The 24,370-nt window shown below is 47.3% G+C and overlaps 1 protein-coding gene across 1 annotated transcript; it reads right to left on the minus strand.

Moving 5' to 3' along the window:
- Positions 1–1,092: 1,092 nt before the first annotated feature.
- Positions 1,093–23,466, minus strand: MSS51 (MSS51 mitochondrial translational activator). The gene is made up of 7 exons (XM_081170431.1): positions 23,209–23,466; positions 12,936–13,158; positions 12,048–12,203; positions 11,397–11,521; positions 10,414–10,977; positions 3,466–3,559; positions 1,093–1,849 (listed from the first exon to the last, which is right to left on the minus strand). Exons 2-7 carry the CDS (start codon positions 13,118–13,120, stop codon positions 1,621–1,623), a joined length of 1,353 nt encoding a protein of 450 aa, XP_081026557.1. The 5' UTR covers positions 13,121–13,158; positions 23,209–23,466; the 3' UTR covers positions 1,093–1,620.
- Positions 23,467–24,370: the final 904 nt, after the last annotated feature.

A 24,370-nucleotide genomic window follows, 5' to 3' on the forward strand; every position in this document is an offset into this window, starting at 1 on the left:
ACCAGAGCCATTGACAGGCAGAGCCAACTAATTCTAGTTTCATCCCCATTCCGCCTCCTCTCTGCCGAATTCTACCAGGGTTAACACTGAGCCTAAAGAGGATGAAGAAGCTGACAGCCAGGGCTTCCACCACCTGGGCTGGCTGTAAGTAAGAAGGCAGGAATACTTGATGGGAAATTTGAATAGTGTGCAGGTTTATTTTTAGTAAAAGGCAGCACGAGATTAGGGGTTTTTTTTGGGGGGGGAGTGTATCTTGGGGCCCTCTCCCCACCCTCCATGTTCACAAACAGTCCTCTCCCTTCTAATTTATTTCTGCTTGACAAAAAGGTGGCTAAATATGCCATGGCTCAGGTGGTGCACCTGCTTGGCATGCAGAAGTTGGACACTTCCAGAAAGGGTTGGTAAAAACTCCTGAAACCCTGGAGAGCTGCTGAGCTGGAGATACCAGTGACATGATCCCATGTGTGTGTCAACTTCTTATAGGATGGGACTAGCTGTTAGTTCAACTGATACATGGTTGGCCATGGGTTCATCTTGCTCAGTATGGTCTAAACCAGTGGCTTCCAATTGTTGGTTTGCATAACTTACCCAGGGGATCCGTAGCACATACCTGTCAATTTTTCAGGACATCCTGCTTTGGGAGGGTTGTGCTCTCGTGAACAAGCGCAGTGCCCCAAAACGCTTGAGATTGTGGCAAAATGGATGCCGTATCCTTGAACTGCTCATGTGACTCGCGTGGGAGCACAGTCTCGTTTTGTGCCGGGACATGTTGGAGGGTGCCGTGGCACCATTCACATAACAAAAACTACCACAAAGATACCAACATTTTCAAAAGTGGGGAGTCCGTGGCTTTGCTTTTGAAAAACAGCAGGTCCGCAGGACATTGGCCATGCTTAAGAACTTAAGAAGAGCCTGCTGGATCAGACCAATGTCCCATCTAGTCCAGCATCCTGGTCTCACAGTGCCTCACCCCCCAGATGCCTGTGGGGCGGAAACCAGGAGGCAGGATCTGAGCACGACAGCACACTTTCTTCCTGCAATTTCCAGCAACTGGTATCCCAAAGCTCTTCAGCCTCCAATCATGGAGCCCAAGGCTCATCTGATCCAGCATCCTGGTCTTGCAGAGGCCAGCCACATGCCTGGAGGGAAACCCACAAGTGAGACCCAGGCACAAGAGCACTCCTGTGGTTTCCAGCAACTGGTACTCAAGACCCATTACTGCGCCCAACCTCTGAGGCAGAGCACAGACATCATGGCTGGTAGCTTCATGGTTTCTGGGGTTGATGGGAGTTCCAGTTCGGGAGAGCCAACATCCACGGCCTCAGAGCAGCTCTCTAGGTTTTCAGGCAGGGATATCCCCCAATCCTACACTGTCAACTGAATCCACAACCTCCTGCATGCAAAGCAGGTGCTTCCCCACTGAGCTACGGCCCTTCCCTATTTGCTACCCTTGGAATCTGCCCTTCAGCTGCAAGGACAGAGAATGAGCACGCACACAAAACAGCCACTTGCGTTCCTGACATCTCAGTCCGCTCCAAGCAAGTAGTTGAACAGATGTGGGGAAACGAATAAGCCTCTGCTGCCTTCAGTTAAGAGGTCACTTGCTCTAAGCTTCCCCATCTAATCTCGCTCCTCTTCGCCCCCATCCAGCTCTCCTATGTCCAGCTCATCTGGGGGAGCAGACAGCCCCCGGAACATCATGTAGTGGGAGTTGCAGTAGACAGGCGGCTTATTGGGGTTTGAGTAGGCCTGTTCTGGTTTGAGGGAGGCGAAGGGGTTGGCCCCACAGCCTGTGATCTGGGTCTCCAGCTCCATCAAGATCTTGAGCGAATTCTTCATTTCCTGTTCACTGGGGGAAAGAAGGAAGGAGTCTTGGTTAATGCTGCTAGCTCATTTTCAGTTAGCAGTGGCTGGGTCATTTTAGACCCTGAATGGTTTTTCAAGTGCATCCAGATAGTCACTATTTTGGGGTGGAATTCAATCATGTATCGGCCCATGATAGTTGTGCTGTTATAATGGATGGGGAGGTTTTGCACACCAAACCCACTTCCTCAAAAGATCAGACTTTTTGCAATGAAAGCAACAGAAAAATGTACTGGAAAGTGTGAAATAACACATGCTTTAACACAACCTTGCCTGGACTTCATTAGCATCCACTGAATAGAGGTGGCATAGAGTAGTGATTAGAGTGTTAGACTAGGACCTGGGGTTCAGGGTTGGTTGATCACTGCCTTTCAACCTAGCCTACCTCAACAGGGTGGTTTTGAGGATAGAAAAAGGAGAATTATGTATGCAACCTTGAGTTCCTTGGAGGAGAGATGGGGTATAAATGTCATAATAAAATTAATGAAGATAATTTTAGGCTTCTAATACATAAAATCCAATTTACAGAAATATTAATATATAAACATCCATGATTAAAATACACAATCCCATCAAAACAATGGATTTTCCACGTTCGTGAATTTTTCTCATTCCTTCCTTTTAGGTATGTATTTATGAATCTTCCTCCCCCACCTTGTTTTAATGTAAGTATGTATCTTGTTATATTGAAAATTGAATAAAGATAAAATATGCATACATACTTACATAATTAAAGCAGGCAATAAAACAACACAGCAATTGAAACAGGAGGCTTGGGAAGAGATCAAAGGAATATGTGTGCAAACAGATATTCAAAAGTCGACAGAATGCCAATATTGATCTGGCTTCCTGGGCATTCTGCCCTAATGGGACCACAATGGGTTTGGGGACAGTCCTAGGAAACTGAAAAGAGAAGGCTCCGGTTCCCAATTTCTGTGTAGCTTCTTATAACTCAATGAGTTCAGGGCCATCCCCACTATTGGACAAAATGAGACAAATGCCTCAGGCGGTAGATGTTGGGAGGCAGCTGCAACAGCCCCCTAGCCATTCCTCTTATGCCTCCTCCTTCCTAGTCTGTTTGAATGCTATGCAGCCTCGCCTGCACATTCCTAATGCAGCAGCAAATGTCAAAATGTCCTGGAAGGAGAATAGAAGAGTGGAAGGCCTGTGATTCTGTGATTAGTGCATCAGCCTTGCCCAGGTTCAATCCCAGGCATCTCCAGGTAAGGCTGGGAATGATTCTTGCCTGAACCCCTAAGAGTCGCTGCCAGTCAGTGTAGGCAATATGGAGCTAAAGAGGCCAATAGCCTGAGCCAACATGAGGCAGCTCCCTATGTCCCTGTGAATGCAGCCTGCTTTGTGAAGGTAAGTTACATCTGCCCACTTTTGCCCCCAGCACCAGATAGAATCATAGAATCTTAAGAGTTGGAAGGGACCCCAAGGGTCATCTAGTCCAACCCCCTGCAATGCAGGAATCTCAGCTAAAGCATCCATGACAGATGACCATCCAACCTCTGCTTACTCATTGTCTCGTTTGGCCCTTGGCACCAGCAATGGAGAACAGGTGTGGGAGAAGAAGTAGAGGAGAACCTGCCTGTTTACCTGTACACGGTGAAGAGCGAGGGGATCTCGTAGTCTCGAAGGAGCAGCAAGGTGGGAAGCCAACTCTCCATTAGGTCATGGCAGGCATGGAAACCTAGGAATGGAGAAGACCGGAAACGGCTCATTTGCATGCAGTGCCCAGGTTGCATTTTTTGAAAGGTTTATCTTGTGGACTTGCTTTTTGCAATGTGGTGAAACACACAAGAGAACATTTCAGAAGGATTTCAGCCTAGCCGTCTCCCTGACCCTGGTGCCATTTCTATGTGCCACCATGCATAAGAACATAATAAGAGCCTGCTGGATCAGACCAGGGGCCTATCTACTCCAGCATCCTGTTCCCACAGTGGCCAACCGGTGGGAAGTCCAAAAGCAGGACCTGAGCACAAACACACTCTCGCCTCCTGTGGCAACCAGCAATGGGTGTTCAGAAGCAGCATTGCCTCCGACTGTTGGGATGCAGCCAAGGAATCGGGGGCAATAGGCAGGCCCCAGCCCACTGGCCGGTGTGTCGGGCGATCTCCAGTCCTTGGATCAGCATGAAACTGCAACCCTAGCTTCAGAAGCTGGGCACGCACACTCAGCAGAGTAAATAACGCTGCGCAACAGAAGTGGCAGGGAGACAGCTGTGTGAGCATATTTACAAGCAGTTTATTCAGCGTACAGCAGGACATGTCCGACCCCCTTTGTGTCCAAAGCAAGAAGCAGAAGCAAAAGCTATACACAAATGGAAGTTCCCAGCAAGCTGTGCTGGAGTGTAAACAGGCATGTGACACACAACAATCATGCCTGTACTTAAGGTGGAACGGAATATCCTAACATCCTCCCCCTTTCCGTGTAACCTGTATCACCTGTGTTTTAACCCAACTGCAACCGCTGTACATAAACCTTAAGTTGTTCTCTGTTAACAGCCACAGACAACAGATCTGCAGGAATTTCGTGTCCTGGCATGTAGGACACTGGAATATCCTAACACCGACTGCATAGCTATTATGCCTAGTAGGTATTGATAGCCATTGTCCAATCCTCTCTTAAAGCCATCCAGGTTGGTGACCATCACTACCCCTTGTGGGAACAAGTTAACTAAGCACTGCCTGTAGAAGGGCTTTCTGTCCTGAAACTTCCAACATTCAGCTTCATTGGCTGTCCACGAGTTCTAGTGTTTCACTTTCTCCATGACATGCTTAATTTTAATACACTTCTGTCAAGTCCCCTCTTTCTTTTTTATCTCCAAACCTAGAAGTCCAAAATGCTACCACCTTTCCTCATAGAAACGTCCCTCCATCCCCTTGGTCATTTTGGTTGCACGTCTGAACACTCTCCTGCAAGATACACACATCCCCACGCGGCTGCTTGCAGCATGAAGCAATTCAGTGCAGGGATGGCTTTAAAAACCTCATGTGCTATTTGCAGAGACTGGACGGCAGACAAAGCTGCAGGGCAAGAACTGAGGCTGACTTTCCCTGGATGCCGTACAGATGCCCTTAGCATGATGTCATGATGGGAAAAGATTGCTCAGAGGACATTCTCTGCACCTTTTGCTGGTGAAGAGTGCCAACTTAGCGTGCTTATACCTTGCAAGGCCAATATGTGAAGCAAGTGCTGATTCCACTGGTACATCACACCTTTGGCAGAAAGAGGATGGAGGCTGGAAACTTCCCCAGCAGGTTGAAAGAGGGAATAGTGAGGGTCTGGCTGTTTGTGCAGCTGTCAGAACAAGGATGCCAAACTCTCTCGCACGTCATAGCTGGGAACCATGGGGGGGGGGGCTGACACTGCCAAGATCAGATCAGATTGGGGATGGCAGAGTGGGGGACGGAGGGAAGATTAATTCCAGTTTGCAAAGCCCTCTGACATTTCTGCAAGCTTGGAATGATGTGCCAAGGGAGCCTTGCGTATTCACAAGGGCATTTGACTATCCTGGTACTAATAACTTAATACCTACGGAATGTGGTGGAGCGCGCCAGTGGAACATGGCCTTGCTCCTGAGTAAGAAGCACCCTTGCAGTGCTGCACAGTGCCATCGCTGAGACAAGACACATTGCAACATCCTTTACGAAAAGTTTCAGGTTGCCTTCCAGGACTGGGCAGGCAATGTTATGGAAATGCCCAACATTGTGATGGATACGGCATAATGTGGCTTGAAATCCCAAAGGAGAGTTTCCCACCTCCCTTCCAGTCTTTTTCCTTTTGTGCTATATTTTTTAGCTTGCAAGCCTGAGGGTGGGGACCACCTATGTCACATTTCTAAGCCACTCTGGAAGGCCTTTTTGTTTTGGGCTAAATATCACCATCATCATCATCTTTCTATATATATATATAAAGATTAAGTATAGAACTGACACAAAATTTCTCAGAAGTCATTCCCTGCTCCCAGATAAAATTTCATAAAATGTCTCTCTCTCTTTTATCCCATCCCAGTAGAAAAAGAAGCCTACTTTGCAGCATTGTCCCCAGATATCCTCTACTGTTCTGTGATGTGCCATCTATCAATCCAGGCCTGGGCCAGCCCAGCCATGAGGCAAGATGAAGCAGCTGCCTTAGGCGACAGATACTGAGGGGGTGGTGAGTGGACAGAGCTTGTCTTCTGCTCCTGGGTTCAGTGGAGGATGTTGATGTAAGGTTCAACAGCTAGTCTGGTCAGCTGTTGTACATGGAGGGGCACCAGTGAAAGTGGGTCCATTAGGCGAATGGGGCACTGCCCCACCAACCTCAGTCTGCCCTCAGCCAGCCCTCCCCTGCCTGCCTTCTTGCTTACCACCAGTCCAGGGAGTGGCAATGCCTGCCTACTTCTTCTTCCTCCTCCATCTCAGATCTGCCCTCGCAGAGGAAACTATAACTAATCCGGAATGCGGCAGCTAGACTGGTGACTGGGGGCGGCCGCCAAAACCACATAACACCGGTCTTGAAAGACCTACATTGGCTCCCAGTACGTTTTCGAGCACAATTCAAAGTGTTGGTGCTGACCTTTAAAGCCCTAAACGGCCTCGGACCAGTATACCTGAAGGAGCGTCTCCACCCCCATCATTCTGCCCGGACACTGAGGTCCAGTGCCGAGGGCCTTCTGGCGGTTCCCTCATTGCGAGAAGCAAAGCTACAGGGAACCAGGCAGAGGGCCTTCTCGGTAGTGGCGCCCGCCCTGTGGAACGCCCTCCCACCAGATGTCAAAGGGATAAACAACTACCTGACATTTAGAAGACATCTGAAGGCAGCCCTGTTCAGGGAAGTTTTTAATGTGTGACATTTTAATGTATTTTTAATCTCTGTTGGAAGCCGCCCAGAGTGGCTGGGGAAACCCAGCCAGATGGACGGGGTACAAATAAGAAATTATTATTATTGTTATGGGCTGAGGCATGCTCATAGAACCTAGTTTCTCCTTCCCTGGAGAAACTGAGCAGGATGCAGTTTGGGAAGCCCTTGTGGCCATTTTGTCATGTACCGATTGCCCCCACATTACAACGCACCATGACGGTTTCCGGTACGTTTTGTAATGTGTGCAAGGAATGCCCAAGCTGTGTGTGAGGCTGAGCACTGAATGCCTCCCACCACAGCTGCTCCGCACTTAACCAGCTCGATAGTGATAGGTATGCTAACAAGCTGATCAGCCCCTGTCAGGGTCCCTCAGCTCAGCTCTTTAGTGCTCAGTCTAATCCCCGCAGTGAAACACACTGTCAGCAGCAAGCAGCTGACTGGAAGTGGGATAGCTTAGGAGACAGCTGGGCAGAATCTGGTGCTTGCTAGGCAAGTTGTGATCCGCAAGGTGTGCTTCTGAGACATCTGGCATCCAGAGGATCCCTCTGGTGAGTGGGATCACCTGCAGGAGGGATTCAAGTGTATAATCTAGATTTGTGCAATTATTTATTGGTAGTATCATTATTATTTATTGCATTATATCCCACCTTTTTTCTCCCAAGGAGCTCAAGGTGGCATACCTGGATTTCCCCTTCCTCATGCCATCCCCACAACAACCCTGTGAGGTAGGTTAGGGTGAGAGGCAGTGAGATTCGTGGCCTGTGTGCCGGCACAAGAGGCCCTTAGCATGATGGCCTGGTGGGAAAAGATTGCTTAGAGTACATTTTCTGCACATTTTATTCAGCTTTCCCTGGGAAAACCCGGTGCTTACTGCTGAATCGGAACAAACGCCAACCCGCAGAAATCCTGACTGATGTTTGTTCTGATTCAGTAGTGATCAGTGGGTACCCCCAGTGGCAGTACAAAAAAACAATCTCTTGGACCTGTGGGTAGAGAACCCAGGACAAACAGAAGAAATCACAAACAGACGAATGAAAATGTGGAGGATCCTGACGCTTTGTCAGAAAGTTGGAGACTGTCAGAGGTAGTGTGCCAATGAATGCCAGTTGCTGGGAATGGCAAGTGTGGAGGGGTCCTGCTTGCATGGGGGCATTTGGTTGGCTACAGTGAGAACAGGATGCTCAGCTATTTTTATTATAAATACTCATAATAATGATTTGATTTATTACTTGCCTTTCGCCCACAGGTCCCAGGGCAGGTCACACAACAATTTATACAGCATGAAAACAGTTTAAAGCAAAGTACAGCCTTAGGAATATTTGAAGATAGCCATCTTCGGATATCTCAAGGGCTGTCACATGGAAGACAGAACAAGCTTGTTTTCTCCTGCTCTGGAGGGCAGGACTCAAACCAATGGCTTCAAGGCACAAGAAAGGAGATTCTAAACATCAGGGGGGAAAACTTTCTGAAAGTAAGAGCTGTTTGACAGTGGGATGGTCTCCCTTGGGAGGTGGTGGACTCTCCTTCCTTGGAGGTTTTTAAGCAGAGGTCAGATGGCCATCTGTCATAGATGGTTTTGCTGAGATTACTGCATTGCAGGGAGTTGGACTAGATCAGGCAAGGGCAAACTCGGCCCTCCAGATGTTTTTTGGGACTACAACTCCCATGATCTCTGACCACTGGTCCTGTTAGCTAGGGATCATGGGAGTTGTAGTCCCAAAACATCTGGAGGGCTGAGTTTGCCTAGGCCTGATCTAGATGATCCTCGGTGTCCCTTCCAATTCTATGATTACATGAATTCCAGGCAGGAAAGTTGTTGAGCTTTGGGGGGCAAAAAAATTGCTGTTTTTGAGCGTTTTTTATGGAAAATAGGCAAAACCGGCACTGCCGACATGGGCTGCCATGCATCCGGATTTTCCTGGACATTTTACCAATTTTCACCCAGACACTGCTAGATACAACAGTATTCCAGATACAGTGATACCTCGGGTTAAGTACTGAATTCGTTCTGGAGGTCCATTCTTAACCTGAAACTGTTCTTAACCTGAAGCACCACTTTAGCTAATGTTGCCTCCTGCTGCCGCTGCCCCACCAGCATGCGATTTCCATTCTCATCCTGGGGCAAAGTTCTTAACCCGAGGTACTATTTCTGGGTTAGCGGAGTCTGTAACCTGAAGCGTATGTAACCCGAGGTACCACTGTATGTCCGGAAGATTCCGTACGTATGGCAACTCTAGTTGATGGCCACCAGCCTCTATTTGTGGGACTAGGTAGTCTTCCACCCCCCACCCTGAGCTCTATGGTGCAGAGGAAGCAGTATGTTTGGCTTGTTAAGGGCGCCTTGGGAACCCCCCCCCCCACCAAATTGGGAAGGGAGAGTCACTTGGTGACAGAGCACCTGCTTTGCAAGCAGATGGTCTCAGGTTCAATCACTAGTACAGACAGTTAAAAAGATCAGATGGCAGCTGGTGAGGGGGGAAAAACTCTTCTCTGCTGCAGACCACAGAGAGTCACTGACGGTGGGAACTCCCAGAAGGAGAGCTGTGTTAAAGAGCTGTAGAGGCTGAATTTGAGATTCGAAAAATGAGAAACCCAGAGAACCAAAGGGGGGAGATCCTTCCACCCCTAAGCATAACATCAATAAAATTAGGGCAATTTTATGAAAGCAGCAAAAGGTGAGACCAGGTATAGGGCTGGTGGAAACAGTTTGGCGGAAACAGCCCATGGGATCTGTGTTGGGCTTAATTTGCCCTGCTGGCCAGAAGTTCCCAACCCTTGCTGCTGACAGCACTGGGCTACATAGGCTATTAGCTGATCCTAATGTAAAGTTTCCTGCCTTCCAAACCAAGCTAGCAAACAGATCAAAAAATGCAAGGGGGGTAGGTTTTTATTCCCATTGGGGTGGAGATGGACAACTGCTCTTAAGGCTGTCAGTTTGCTGGCATTGTTCACCTACAGATAAAATACTTGGATCTCTCTGTTGCCATTTACTGCATTCCATTTCCAGTAGCTCACAGACAGATTTAGGGATGATCCTAAGAGTGCATTAGCATAAACAAGGATTTCTGAAACTCCTTCTCTCTCCCTTTCTCTCTGCTGGGTCCACAAATATCCTGCAAACGCAAAAGACCAGCTAAAGAGGGTAGCTAAAGGCTTCAAGCACCATTTGTAATGGGAAGGGCTCCAACACACCATACATTTAAACTGTGGCGTAGCGTGGGGGGTGCAGGGGGGACCGGCCGAACCGGGCGCAACATCTGGGGGGGGGGCGCTCGCTCGCACTCGCAGCTCTCTGCCCCTACCTGGCTCACTCACTCTCTCTCACTGCAGTGCTGGCTGTGCGAATCCGATCCGAACCACCGGGTCGCCGCCCACTGTGGAGGGTGTGTGTGTGCCAGGCGTGCAGTGCGGTGCGACTCGAGTGCTAAAAGCCACGGGTTAGGGGGCGCAAATTACTTGCCTTGCCCCGGGTGCTGACAACCCACGCTACGCCACTGCATTTAAAGCAGGCTCCCCCCCACGGCAAAGAATTCTGGGAGCTGGAGTTTACCCCTCGCAAATGAAATTCCCAGCATCCTTAGCAAGTTACTGTTCCCAGGATTCCTACCCAGTGATGATGGGGATTGAACCTGGGACCTTCTGCACACAAACAGAAGCTCCACCACTGAGCTACAGGGAAGGGACAATGGAATGACATACCTGGGTGGAAGCCAACCACGATGTCAGGCCGAGGAGCCTGCTGGGTCTCTACCTGCGATTCCCAGAAGTCGTGATAAAGGCCCTTGTAGCTGCTGAGGTAGACTCGTTCCCGGGGCCCGAAAGCCACCAACGGCGGCCTCATGATGGGCCCATCTACCACATCAACGCCCACCATCACCACCTCGATGCCCTGGTGCTTTGGAAACATGCGGGAGAGCTCATCGTAGTCTGTCACCCGGGCATTCAGAGTCTCTACGTGGGAAGCTCCAACCACGTGCACCGTGATAGGCTTGGCGTAGGGGTCGAGGTGGAACAGGCACAGCCCCAAGCCAATGGTGGCTGGTCTGGACACAAAGTCCGTCATCACCCGCTTGACAGACTCCAGGAGCTCCGCCTCCTCTGGCTTTGGCTTCCCAGCATTGGCCCAGAGGATGTTCATGTAACGCCCAGTCATGATATTGCTGAGCTTCTCCTCTAGACCGTCCTGCATCGAGAAGTAGTCCTCCCAGCCTCTCACCTCCAGGATTCGCTTCGTCCAGGGGCTTGTGAGGAAAGGGATGTCGCCTGTCGGAAGAATCACAGTGGAGCAAAAGCTTCAGATTGACTGGTAGACCTTTGGGTTACTAGTGGGCCTCGGAATTAATTGGTTTGTTTGTTTTTAAGGTGCCCTTGCCAACCTTTAAGTCTGCCTGCTGTAATACACATTGTATTTTTTATAGTTTATTGTCAGGTAGAGTTGTTTTTCTTTAATTGGAAACTGTGATTAATGAATGAATAAAGAGCATAACCTGATTCTGAAGATTGGCCAGCAAAGGATTTGGTGGAAGGCCTGCAATGCAGGTGGCACATCAGAACGGCCGCGGCCATGACTGAACACCTTGTAGAGCCATTCTGCCAGTGAAGATACACTAACAGAGTAACTGAGAGAGGGCAGAGGGGAAAAAATACACCAGCACTGAATCTCATGCCCATAGCAGGCTTACCTGTGAAAACAAGCCATTCCACTAGTCGGTCGAGAGCCACCAGTTTCAGCTTCTTGCAGACCTTTTTGTGTGTGGGCCAGTTGGCTCGTTGGCATTCTGAGCCACAGTAATAGACATTCTGGCACCTGGGAGTGGAAAGAAGGTTGCTAAAAGGTTCAACCTACCAGACCCCACTGGCTTCAATATCCATAGCAAGAAGTGATCTTCATTCACTGCCTATATATGGACGATCATATCTCAACTTGGGATATGAACGAGCCTTTGCTCGTAGCTGCTTTGCTCTTCCCCTTTGCAGGAACCACAGAGAAGCCAGGAAGCATCTCCTTAGCCATAGTTTCCTGATTCATCTGGCGGGGAAACAATGGTTGCCTGCTTTGGATCCTAAAACAATTTGTAGCTTGATATACTGGTTTGTTCCAAAGCAGGCAGCCATAGTTTCCTGGTTTGGTCACATGCACGTTTATTTGCTTGATGTATTATGCTTAAAAATGTCATCTGGCCCTCCATATGTTGTTGAGCTACAACTCCCACCAGCCCCAGCAAAAATGGTCAACAGCAAGGGATGGTGGGAGTTGCAGTTCAGAAATATCCAGAGGGCCAAAGGCTCTCCTGATTTTTCATTGAATAACAGTTCTATTATTATTTTTTAACCTTTTGCAGCGCCGCAGGCTTTTAGGATCAGGCATTGATTCCGGAAGCTTCTTGCACTCAACACAAAACTTGAAAGTGTCCTCCATTTTCTGGAACATCTCAAAATAGGACCGGATTCCAAAATCTGTGCACAGTTTTCTGCCTTCCACTGCAGACCTGTGAAGAAACAGCACAAACAGGGACCCTCTTGTTTTAATCAGTTGTAGGTGAGCTTTTCTGGGCACCTAACAGTGTACAAATGCTCTAAATATACAAATAAATATTGGCAAGGCTTCTTTCTTTCTTTAATTAAGTTTGTTCTCAAAAACAAAACTTGTAGCAACACCATACCAAAACTGTTCATTCAGCTGCCAGAATGTTAGGTAAATGGGGATGTACTGTATTTTTTTATTCTTTGTCTTTTTTTTAGAATTAGGGGTTAGTTTGTGCATTATGGAACATACTGCCTGTGACTGAAGGAGTAGTGGTCCAAAACATCTGGCTGGGGAAGACTGGGCTAGAGACTCTGCAGAGGAAGCAGAAACCTGAAAAACAAGAAAGCTTGTACCTCACTCTTAACAAAACCAAAAATGTTTAACCAGGCATTCTCAAAAGGCCAAATAAATGTGGATAGTGATTTATTAGGGACCAGGAAATCAGCACGGCCCATGATGAGCAGGATCAGTTGGCGTGTATGAGGCTAAAGAGATATTCCCCTATCTTACTAAGGCTCATATTTCAGCTCCCAGTCTTGGAATGAACATCTCCTGGCTCCCAGAGTGCAGATTCTCACTTGCAGGCCTGGATCCTAACAACTTCTGTGAAGCTATCAACACACACACCCCAAAACCAGGATTTTCAGCATCCTCTGAAATATCACTCCCACCTACATTTACCAACAAAACTCACCTGTAGTCATCGTAGCTCTTCATGTTGAGTTTTTGAAGGATGACCTGCGACAAACCTGGGACGTTGCTGTCCATAGCCAGGAAACCCAGAGAGTCCATATTGGGTCCTGTAACAACTGGCGTCTCCTTGGGAGTTTTCTTGGCACGACTGGCCTTGGAAGCCCCAGCTTTATTCCTGTGAGCCATCTTTGGGGGTTGTTGGAGGATCCAGAATCTGAGTCAATCTGTAAAGAAAGATTTTTATTTATACCTATTTCTGTATTTATGGATCATCTTCCAGGAAGAAGCTACAGCAAGGCAGTGGTGCCTGGAGCCCGTTGGGAACGGTAGGTTGCAAGGCAGGGAGCCCAACAGTAGGTGGCGCCAGAGCCAACAAGCAGCCAGGTCCAACTACAGTGGTACCTCGGGTTACATACGCTTCAGGTTACATACGCTTCAGGTTACAGACTCTGCTAACCTAGAAATAGTGCTTCAGGTTAAGAACTTTGCTTCAGGATGAGAACAGAAATCGTGCTCCGGCGGCACGGCAGCAGCGGGAGGCCCCATTAGCTAAAGTGGTGCTTCAGGTTAAGAACAGTTTCAGGTTAAGTACGGACCTCTGGAACGAATTAAGTACTTAACCCGAGGTACCACTGTAATGCAAAAGGCTGAGATGCTTCAGTCAAGGGGCAAAGTGTGCTATGGTGGTGAGAGACACAGGAAAACCGGAGGACTGTACCACATGTTTCATCAAAATGGGTCAACAGGCTCTGTGTCTCAGCTGTTTGATCTCCCTTTCCTATTACCCTATCCTTCCTTTACATCCCACCTGTCTGTTCTGGGGTGTGGGACAGAATTTATTTTATTTTTATTTATTTCACAAAATTTATATAATGCTTGATCGCCATGATACCTAGAAAGCGCTTTGAGAAAAGAATGAAACAATAAAATTATCAGTTAAGAAACAGTTTAAAATGACTATGTAAAACGTTCAAAAATAACTGAAATCAACAATAAACTGAAATATAAACAACCAAGATTAAAACATATGCCAACATTCTGCATGTCTGGATAGCCCTACCTAAACAAAAATATTTTTAGCAGGTGCTGAAAAGACTGAAGTGAAGGTGCCTGCCTGATATCAACAGGCAGGGAGTTCCAAAGTTTGTGTACTGCTGCACTGAAAGATCAGTTTCTTACAAATGTGGGCTGAGTATTATGTGGCACCTGTAATAGTGCCAGTTCTACAGACTGAAGCAAACTGGGCATACATGGGGTAGGGCAATCTCGCAGGTAAGTTGGTCCCAAGTTAAGGGCTTTATATACTAATAGTAACACCTTGTGCCTTGCCCAGTAGGAAATCGGCAACCAGTACAGGTCACCGAGTAGAGGTAATATACACTGACAGAGTCTCACTCCTACCAGCAATCTGACTGCAGCATTCTGCACTAACTGCAGCTTCCGGATCAAGCGCAAGAGAAACCCCACATAGCAAAATGAGATAGCAAAGCTATCTCTGTCCATTTGGGCTCATTTGGGACCCTCTAGCTCCTTTGCCTCCTGGGAAAGGCGTGTAGCTTTGCAACTCAGATCAGGTCAGGGGTGTGGAAAGGGTTTTGGCTCCATGGGCCAGACCATCCTTATCAGGACGAGCCACATGGCCCAAACGTGACAGGTGGCCGGGGTCGCCCACTCTGTCAATCAGATGACATCATTATGACATCACATGAATCACTGATCATAGGACTGGGAAAGCACTCCTTTCTCCCCTCCCAAGAAAGAAGCCTGCATTTTATAGGCATCACTACATGTGCAAGAGAAGTAGTAGTAGTATTAATTATTATTATTATTATTATTATTATTATTATTATTATTATTATTATTATTAATTATTTATACCCTGCTCATCTGGCTGGGTTTCCCCAGCCACTCTGGGCAGCTCCCAAAAGAATATTAAAATACAATAAAACATTAAACACTTCCCTAAACAGGGCTGCCTTCAGATGTCTTCTAAAAGTCAGATAGTTGGTTTTTTCCTTGATATTTGATGGGAGGGCATTCCACAGGGCAGGTGCCGCTACTGAGAAAGCCCTCTCTGGCTGGTTCCCTGTAACACAGCCAATGTCTGCAAAAAGCAGGAGTTTCTTTGAGTCTGGAGGCCCTGCCCCCACCCCCAGAGGTGCCTCTTTTCCCAGCAGGATTTAACCTGTACTGGTCAGCAGCTGAGCTGGGGTTAAATCCTGCTTGTGTTGGCTGTGCATGCCTCTTCATTAAATGACTGAAAGCCTCAGAGGAAACATATAATCTGTTCCTCCTCCCCTCGCGGTCCCTTGGCCTTAATACATTGCCTGCCGATTCCATCAGGCTGCCTCAGTGGGAGAGATGAGTGGCTTTGCCAAAAGACCAGCTCCACCAGGCACCTCCTGAGCTGTTTCAGTGCCAGGAGACCATTGTAAGAATTGGCACCTTAGTTTGCTTTCTCTCCTCTTCCCTTTCTCCTTGTGTGTCATGCTGTTTAGACTGCAAGCATGTGGGCAGGGACTGCCCTGTTTTCAGTGACTGCATGTAAGTCAGACTGCGGAATGGGCTACAAATGCTGTATATGAACAGATATCTGGTGGGGCCAAGGACCTGCGATTTTGATGCGGCTATCGTTTTTTCCAGCATTGCAGGGGGTTGCACTAGATGACCTTTGGGGTTCCCGCCCAACTCTCCAGTTCTATGATTCCCCTTTCTTTTTTTCTTCCTCTGACCTGGCATGGTATGTTCATGAAGCAAGTGGATGAGTCTCCCCCGAGGTTAGCTGAGAATACATTCTCCGCCGGCTAACAGGCCTGCCTCTTCTTTTCAGCCTCACACCTGCTCCAGTAAATCATCCCATCATTATATGATACCCACTGGAGGGTGGGCAGGATCAGACTGAGAGCAAGGCCCCCAGCCAGAAAAACCAGCATCCAGTGACACCACAACTGATATTCACTTGATACTGCGCCTTTCATCCGATGGTTTGTCAGCCAGCTTACAAGGAGCTCAGAGGCAGCGGTGGCTGGCGGAGTTGAGGTCGAGCCCTGTAACATGTTTTTTTTTGTGTGATCCTTGTTGCCAGAGTTCAGGTGGGGTGTGGGTAGCCCCCAAGGGAGACAGCTAAGAATGTGCAAAAATCAGAGGAGCTGCAAAGCTGAAATTTTGGAGAAACTGCAATGCTGAAATTTCAGGGAGAACAACCCCCACCCCGTTCATTTTGGCTCAGAAATTCTATTTATCTCATTTTTATTTTTTAAAAAGTAGTAGTAGAAGAAGAAGAGTTTGGATTTGATATCCCGCTTTATCACTACCCGAAGGAGTCTCAAAGCGGCTAACATTCTCCTTTCCCTTCCTCCCCCACAACAAACACTCTGTGAGGTGAGTGAGGCTGAGAGACTTCAGAGAAGTGTGACTAGCCCAAGGTCACCCAGCAGCTGCAGGTGGAGGAGCAGGGAAGCCAACCTGGTTCACCAGATTACAAGTCTACCGCTCTTAACCACTATACCACACTGGCAGTAATAATGTGTGCAGTCAGATATTCTGAGTCAGTTATTGTCCAAGGTGTTGCTATTAGCATATAAAGCCCTAAACAACTTGGCTACCCCATATGTGCAGGTGGCACTGTGGTCTAAACCACTGAGCCTCTTGGGCTTGCCGATTAGAAGGTCAGTGGTTCAAATCTCAGTGACAGAGTGAGCTCCCGTTGCTCTGTCCCAGCTCCTGCCAACCTAGTAGTTTGAAAGCATGCCAGTGCAAGTAGATAAACAGGTACTGCTGCGGGAATGTAAACGGCATTTCCTTGTGCTCTAATTTCCATCACAGTGTTCCGTTGTGCCGGAAGTGGTTTAGTCATGCTGGCCATGTGAACCGGAAAGCTGTATGTGGACAAACGCTGGATCCCTTGGCCTGAAAGCAAATGAGCACTGCAACCCCATAGTCGCCTTTGACTGGACTTAACTGTCCAGGGGTCCTTTACCTTTTACCTATGTGCCCAGTTGACCACTTCAATTGACAGAACTGGCCCTGTTACAGGTGCAACATAATACTTGTTCTGCATTTATAATAAATTTATCTTTTACTGGGGCAGCTCCCACACTTTGGAACTCCCAGTCTATTGGCATCAGGCAGGCACCTTCACTGTACTCTTTGCTGCACATGCTAAAAACATTTTTATTTAGGCAAGACTACCCAAGCAGGTAGAATGTTGACAGGTGTTTTAAACTTGTTTTTAGCTTATCACTTATTTTAGTTATTCTTTGAATGTTGCAAATAGTTGTTTGGAACTGCTTTTACTGATAATTTCATTGTTTTATTCTCTTTCTTACCCATTTTGATCCCCCCCCAATTTTTTTTTTAATTTTCCAAATTTGTAACAAACATATCGACAAATACAAAAATAAAACATCAAAAAAACAAAACAAAACCTAAACATAGATCCTAACTGTAGTAGTTCCACTTTTGTTAACATTGTTGGGTGACTTCCTCGAATCCCTCTGGCTGAGTTTCCATATATATCATTGTACAGTGGTGCCCCGCAAGATGAATGCCTCGCAAGATGAAAAACTCGCTAGACGAAAGGGTTTTGCGTTTTTTGAGCTGCTTCGCAAGACGAATTTCCCTATGGGCTTGCTTTGCAAGACGAAAACGTCTTGCAAGTTTGTTTCCTTTTTCTTAACACCGTTAATACAGTTGCGACTTGACTTCGAGGAGCAACTCATAGAACGTGGTGTGGTAGCCTTTTTTGAGGTTTTTGAAGACTTTGGTGATTTTTGAAGCTTTTCCAAAACTTTCCTGACACTGTGCTTCGCAAGACGAAAAATTCGCTAGACGAAAAAACTCGCGGAACGAATTAATTTCGTCTTGCGAGGCACCACTGTAGCAGTTTTCCAAAACCAATTTCACCTAAAATTTACTTAAGTCAATTAACCTCTTTCTTTCTTTTCATTTTAACTTTAAACATATTATTCTATAACATCACATATTTAAATCCTAGGCCAATCTGATACTTGCAATAATTCTATTTAAGTTATCTTAACATATTTAGCTAAATAGTCTTTGAATGTCTTCCATTCCTCCTGGTATTCCTCCTCCTTCTGGTCGCGGACTCTTCCGGTCAGATCAGCTAGCTCACAAAAGTCCATCATCTTCATCTGCCATTCCTCCACTGTTGGTACTTCTTGTAATTTCCAATTTTTGGCTAACAAAATTCTAGCTGCAGTTGATTTTTTATTTTAACAATCATGCGGTATATAAACTTTAATAAAATAGATAGATATTGGACAGATTCACACCATACATTTGAAGCACTTCATTCCACCCCTTCAGGAATCCTGGGTAGTGTCGTTTGCAAAGGGCGCTGGGAACTGTAGCTCTGTGCATGTGAAACTAGTTCCCGGGATTTCTTGTGAGAAAGCTGCATGCTTTAAATGTGTGCGAAACATGTTTTAAATGTGTGATGCGGACCTGCCCACGATCTCTCTTGCAGGCAACTACAGCCTGAAATATGGGCTTATAAAAATGCTCTGCGTAGCTGAGCCCCTGGATTGAGTTTGACTGCCTGTCTCTCTGCCAGGTCTAAGTGGTTTTTAATTGGGGGAACTTCACTTGTGCTCATGATAAACGGGATCATTTAATTCCAGGCAGCTGGTTTGGCGTTGCTACCCTGACAGTCCCCTGCATTCTCGTTAGACAGCTATCATCCCCCTCTCTCTCAGTTGACAGAAAACAACAGTCTCTCAAAGCTGCACACACATAGAGGCACAACTTGGAGCCAATGCTACAGGCCAGGTTTCAGCTCATAACACACCTCTTGAAATTCCTTTGGCTCTTTAATTGAGCAAGGGATTTTCTCTGATACCCTTGGATAGAGCTCCTGTCATCGCCGTCCGTTTATTATCTTCCACACCGCCGTGTTTTGGCTTCACAAAGGAAGGAAGACGATTTCCTTTCGCGGCTCTACATTCTGTTTCAGCTGAATAGCTTAAGGCTGCACACACCCCACACATTCAGAGCATGTTTAAAGCACATGGCTTCGCTCAGAGAAACCTTCAGCTTACCCCTCACAGAGCTACAACCCTCAGGGTTCTTTAAGAACATAAGAAGAGCCTGCTGGATCAGGCCAGTGGCCCATCTAGCCCAGCATCGTGCTCATCGAGCCAGTGTGGTGTAGTGGTTAAGAGCGGTAGACTCGTAATCTGGTGAACCGGGTTTGCTTCCCCGCTCCTCCACCTGCAGTTGCTGGGTGACCTTGGGCCACTCACACGCCCCACTCACCTCACAGAGTGTTTGTTGTGGGGGAGGAAGGGAAAGGAGAATGTTAGCCGCTTTGAGACTCCTCAGGGTAGTGATAAAGCGGGATATCAAATCCAAACTCTTCTTCTTCTTCTAATACTGGCCACCAAGATGCCTCTGGTAAACTGGCAAACAGGACCCTAGCACAAGAGTCCTCTCCCCTCCTGGGGTTTCCAGCAACTGGTATTCAGAACAGTGGCGTAGCGTGGGGGGTGCCAGGGGGGCCGGCCGCACCGGGCGCAACATCTGGGGGGGGCGCGCTCGCTGCCTCCGGAGTCGCCGAAGAGCCTCGGGCGCAGGCTGTAGCAGAGCCGCATGTCTCACGGAACCGACGAGCTGTGCACGCGCCCGGGCTGAAGGCGCCCGGCAGGCAGCGGCTCTCAGCGCTCGTCCGGTCCCGCCAGGCAGCCCCACCTCACAGCCCCGCCTCCGCCGCTGCTGCTGCAGCTGCTGGGCCGTTGCATTTTCCTCGCCTCTCTGCCCCCCTCCTCCTCCGGGCAAGCGGCGTCGTTTGGGCGGCAGCGCCAGCGGCAACTCGCAGGTTAGGGGTTAGGGGGGGCGCAAATTACGTGCCTTGCCCCGGGTTAGGGGGCGCAAATTACTTGCGTTGCCCCGGGTGCTGACAACTCACGCTACGCCGCTGATTCAGAAGCATTACAGCCTCCAAACATGGAGGCAGAGCACTGCCATCATGACTAGTAGCCACTGATAGCCTTATCCTCCATGGGTGTGCCCAATTCTTTTCTAAAGCCAACCAGGTTGGTGGCCATCACTGCCTCCTGTGGCAGGAAGTTCCACAGTTTAACTATGCACTGCCTGAAGGAGTACTTTCTTTTTTCTCTCCTGAATGTTCCAACATTCAACTTCATTGGATGTCCACGAGTTCTAGTGTTATGAGAGAGGGAGGAAAGACCTTTCTCTGTCCACTTCATCCACACCATGCATAGCTTTATAAAATCCGATCACGTCCCCTCTTACTCGCCTTTTCTTCTAAACCAGGATTTCCCAAACTTGGGTTGCTTTTGGGACTACAGCTCCCATCATGCCTAGCTAGCAGGACCAGGGAGTTGTAGTCCAATAACAGCTGGGGAACCAAGTTTGAGAAAACCCTGCTCTAAATTTGCACATACCCAAGAGATGCCCTTGTGGAATACTTTATTTTGGCGGGGCAATGAAGGAGATAAGGGTAGCTGGAGCCAGAGACAGGGGATGGGGGAAGACACACTCAAATGTCAGAGACCAAGATGACAAAAAAGCAGGCTCTGCCAACAAGAATGAGATAGCAATGCTATTCCAGTCCTGTGCCTTCCCTGGAGCTAGCCAACTGGCTGGCGAACAGAGCTGGGAGGGGCAGGGCAGGGGATGAACAGATGCAAAAGGCACCCCATTAATTGAGAGCTGCACAGGGAGCTAGGAGGTCTCCCCAGCTCACCTTACACAGTAAGCCCAGTGTTTTACAGGAGGGAGAATCCAGCAGTCAATTGTCAAACATTTAGGCATCATGCAAAAACGGAGAGAAGGGTAAAAGTGGGCATGGATCTGCAGAATAGTTGTATACTCTGATTGAGAGGTATAGACGCAAATTCAGAAGGAATTTTTATAATTGAAACAGAAATGCAATTCATCTCAGCCTAGTGGAAGAAACTGTGACCAGGTGAGTTGTTTGCCTGCTGTCCAGGTGAGATCTGTTGATGGGCAACCCGCCCTCCTCTTATGAGAAGATTCACACTATACATTTAAAGCATATTCAACACACATTTAAAGCACTTGACCCCCGCCACCCCCAAATTCTGGGAACTTTAGTATGCTATAGGTGCTGGAAATTGTAGTTCCTTGTGTATAGGAATCACAGTTCCCAGGATTCTTTGGGGGAATGTCATGCGCTTCAGATATGCGTTGAATATGCTGTATGGTGTGGATCAGCCTCTTTAAACTGGACCTGGCCTGGACAGCCCCGGACTCTCTTTTAATGACCCTTCAAAGAGAAAGGCTGTCCTTTTCAAATTTAGACACATGGCTAGTGATGTCAAATCAAGATATACAGCTAAAAGCCATGAGCTGAGAAGGGTTCCTCCAGATGACCTATTTATTAAGCATTCATCCTGATTTGTTTGCATAAAGTTTATGCAAACAAAAGGTTGGATTATATCTAGTCTTTTATGAACATTTGTTTTGATTTGTTTGTGTAGTGGTCATGTGACAGTGAGCATTCATCCTGTTCCTGCATTCATCCTGATTTTCTTGTGGGGTAGTTTACGAGTCTTCCCAGTAATCACACATTCGTCTCACCCTTTTTGGTGCATTTCCACATCCCTTTTCTAACTGCAAAATGTCCTCTTTCTCCTTTTTAAACAAGAAGTAGATCTGTTGCAACAGAGCACCTGTCTGTCGGGGTTTTTTATGTCTTCCTGCCAGTCATTTACTCTTCCCACACATTTCCCCATCACTTTTCAAATGGGAAGAAGTCCATTTCTTTTTTAAAGCAGATTTGTTGTGCTCGGGTGACAGAGTTCTTTACTTCACTCTATTTGCACAAAGCTAAATTTCCCAGTGTGCCCTTGAGCCCCTCCCACAAAACACAGACAGTCTGGAGGTGCCCAAATACAGAACGATGGAGACAGGAACAATTAATATATGGGCTTTTCTATACAGTAAGATTAGAAATGCAGCTGCCTTATGCTGAGAAAAAATACCCATCCATCCAGCACACTGAGATTTGTGATGCGTCAAATGAATACTTCTGTGAATGAACATAATGAATTTAAAAGTTAGCTGGCAAGCATGCCTGCCATTTATTTTGCACTAGCGAGAGGAAGCTTGGCTCCGCATGCAATAAAAAAACTTGCTGCAACTCCTTTTCTGGATGTTACATTTATATGCCCTTGGATAGAGAAGCAGGAGTAAAGTTCTGTCGGACAAAACAGAAATAAAGGTAGCTAACAAAAATTACTTATAGTTACTGGGGCTGCAAAAATATCTTTAATGTAGGTTAATTGCAATACTAGAAGAACAATTATTCGAACAATTGTGGGTTTTTTGTATGTGCGTTTAGATCCATCTGCATTACAGTCAGGCGGATTTAGGGGGGCGCAACCAGTTCAGTTGCACTGAGCATGGAGCCTTGGGGTGCAACAGGGGGCGCCGTAGAGTGGAAGGCGAGAGGCGAAGGGGGCACTGAATGTTGGCGTCGCACAGGATGCCGCTGAAAATTGAGACCCCACGGTCTGCCACTGCTACAGTTAAGAGACACACCATCCCTCCGTGAGTGTCAGTGACAGTCAGACTGTCTCCAAGATTTACCATTTGAATACAATTAGCTGGGGAAAAATTGATTTACAAGTCCGTTCATTGATAGCAAGAAGTCAAGAGATATGAAATACGGAGCCAAGCCAAAGCTGTTTAAAAAAAAGCTTGAACTCCCTATGTAGAAGTTGATATGAAAATATTTATTTTTATTTTTTATTTTTTGAAATTTGTTATCTATCTTTCTATTTTTTATTCTTTGTTCTGTTTCTTTTTTCTTTTTATATTCTCTATTTTTCTTTTTAGTTTTATTTATGTATATTTGATGTATTTATGTGTTCGCAATTAATAAAAATATTTTTTTTAAAGAGCAAGAGAGACACCATCCCTAGGCTGAACCCACTTGCAGGGACATGTGTGTGAGTGTATACAAATAAAAACCTTAAAGGGCATTTATGAAAGATATTCAAAAGGCAAAATAGGAGTAGCAATTCCCCACCCCACCCCAGGGAGAGCGGTAACAGGGATTATGCCTGTTAAATTGAAATTGTTGGAGGAGCACAGGGCATAGAGATTGTGAAAAGTTGATTGGGGTCTGCCGTTGGGTTGAAGGCAGAAGGACTCAGGGCAGCAACAATGTGCAAGGAGGTAAAAAGGTTGTGAGAGCAAGTTCTGAGAAAACCAGAGAAAGTCAATAGGCTAAATTTAAAGATCAATGCGCAGTAAGGGAAATTTACCTGCTAGATGTCTCTGCAGCTGGATTCTTCCTCTGCTGCAAATATCCCTTGAATTCTCCAGTATTGCTCTCAGCCTCCAACTGCAGAAATGCCAGGAAGAAAATCTCAGTCTAAGAATATCCTGCCAGCAGTTCCAGATCTTGACTAGGAAGGAGGACTCCTTCCAAATGGACAGGAGGGATGGGGGGGGGGGGTGTTGAACTGAGCTTTCTCAATTGCTCAAAAGTTTGTACAGTATCAGGATCGTAATGAGCCAGCTGCCCCCAACAGGAAAATAGAGGACACTACAAGAGGCCCACACTCCAACCACCACCACCAAACTACTTTTCATAGTTGTGGCTTCCCCCATGCATAGAAAGGGGGAAATCATATACACTCGCCTTGTGCAGTTATTGTGAGAAAGGTGAAGGCTGTAATGCTCTATGGACACAGAATCATAGAACTGAAGAGTTGAAAGGGATCCCAAGGGTCATCTAGTCCAACCCCCTGCAATGAAGGAATCACAACTGAATAATTCCTGACAGATGGTCAATGAAGATCAGTGGTAGGAACTGATGCAAGAGCCCTCTATCACCCTTTCTCTCTACAAACAGCCTTGTTCAGTAGCAGCATGCCCGACATGCTGCTTGCTCAGTCAGACTCGGTCATTTCCACACCATATGTCAAATCCATAAAGGTAAAGGTACCCCTGCCCGTACGGGCCAGTTGTGTCCGACTCTAGGGTTGTGCGCTCATCTCACTTAAGAGGCCGGGAGCCAGTGCTGTCCTCAGACACTTCCGGGTCACGTGGCCAACGTGACGAAGCTGCTCTGGCGAGCCAGCACCAGCGCAGCACACGGAAACGCCGTTTACCTTCCCACTATAAAGCGGTACCTATTTATCTATTTGCACTTAAGGGTGCTTTCGAACTGCTAGGTGGGCAGGAGCTGGGACCGAAAGACGGGAGCTCACCCCGCCACGGGGATTCGAACCGCCGAGCATACGATCGGCAAGTCCTAGGCACTGAGGCTTTACCCACAGCGCCACCCGCGTCCCTAAATCCATACCAAACATTTAAAGCACCCAGCTTCCCCCAAAGAATCCCAGGAAACTGTAGTTTGTTATGGGTACTGGGGATCGCAGCTCTGTGAGGGTAAACTGTAATTCCCAAGATTCTTGAGGT

Source organism: Podarcis bocagei, assembly GCF_964188305.1.
Source record: "Podarcis bocagei genome assembly, chromosome: 14".
Lineage (NCBI taxonomy): Eukaryota > Metazoa > Chordata > Lepidosauria > Squamata > Lacertidae > Podarcis > Podarcis bocagei.

What these genes read in the sequence shown, in the direction of transcription:
- MSS51 (XM_081170431.1), bottom strand. Translation starts at nt 13,120, where the DNA reads ATGGCTCACAGGAATAAAGCTGGGGCTTCCAAGGCCAGTCGTGCCAAG. An exon ending in AGCCTGCGGCGCTGCAAAAG is followed by an intron (nt 11,522 to 12,047) that starts GTTAAAAAATAA and finishes TTCCACTCCCAG; the next exon opens with GTGCCAGAATGTCTATTACT. An exon ending in GGAATGGCTTGTTTTCACAG is followed by an intron (nt 10,978 to 11,396) that starts GTAAGCCTGCTA and finishes TTCTTCCGACAG; the next exon opens with GCGACATCCCTTTCCTCACA.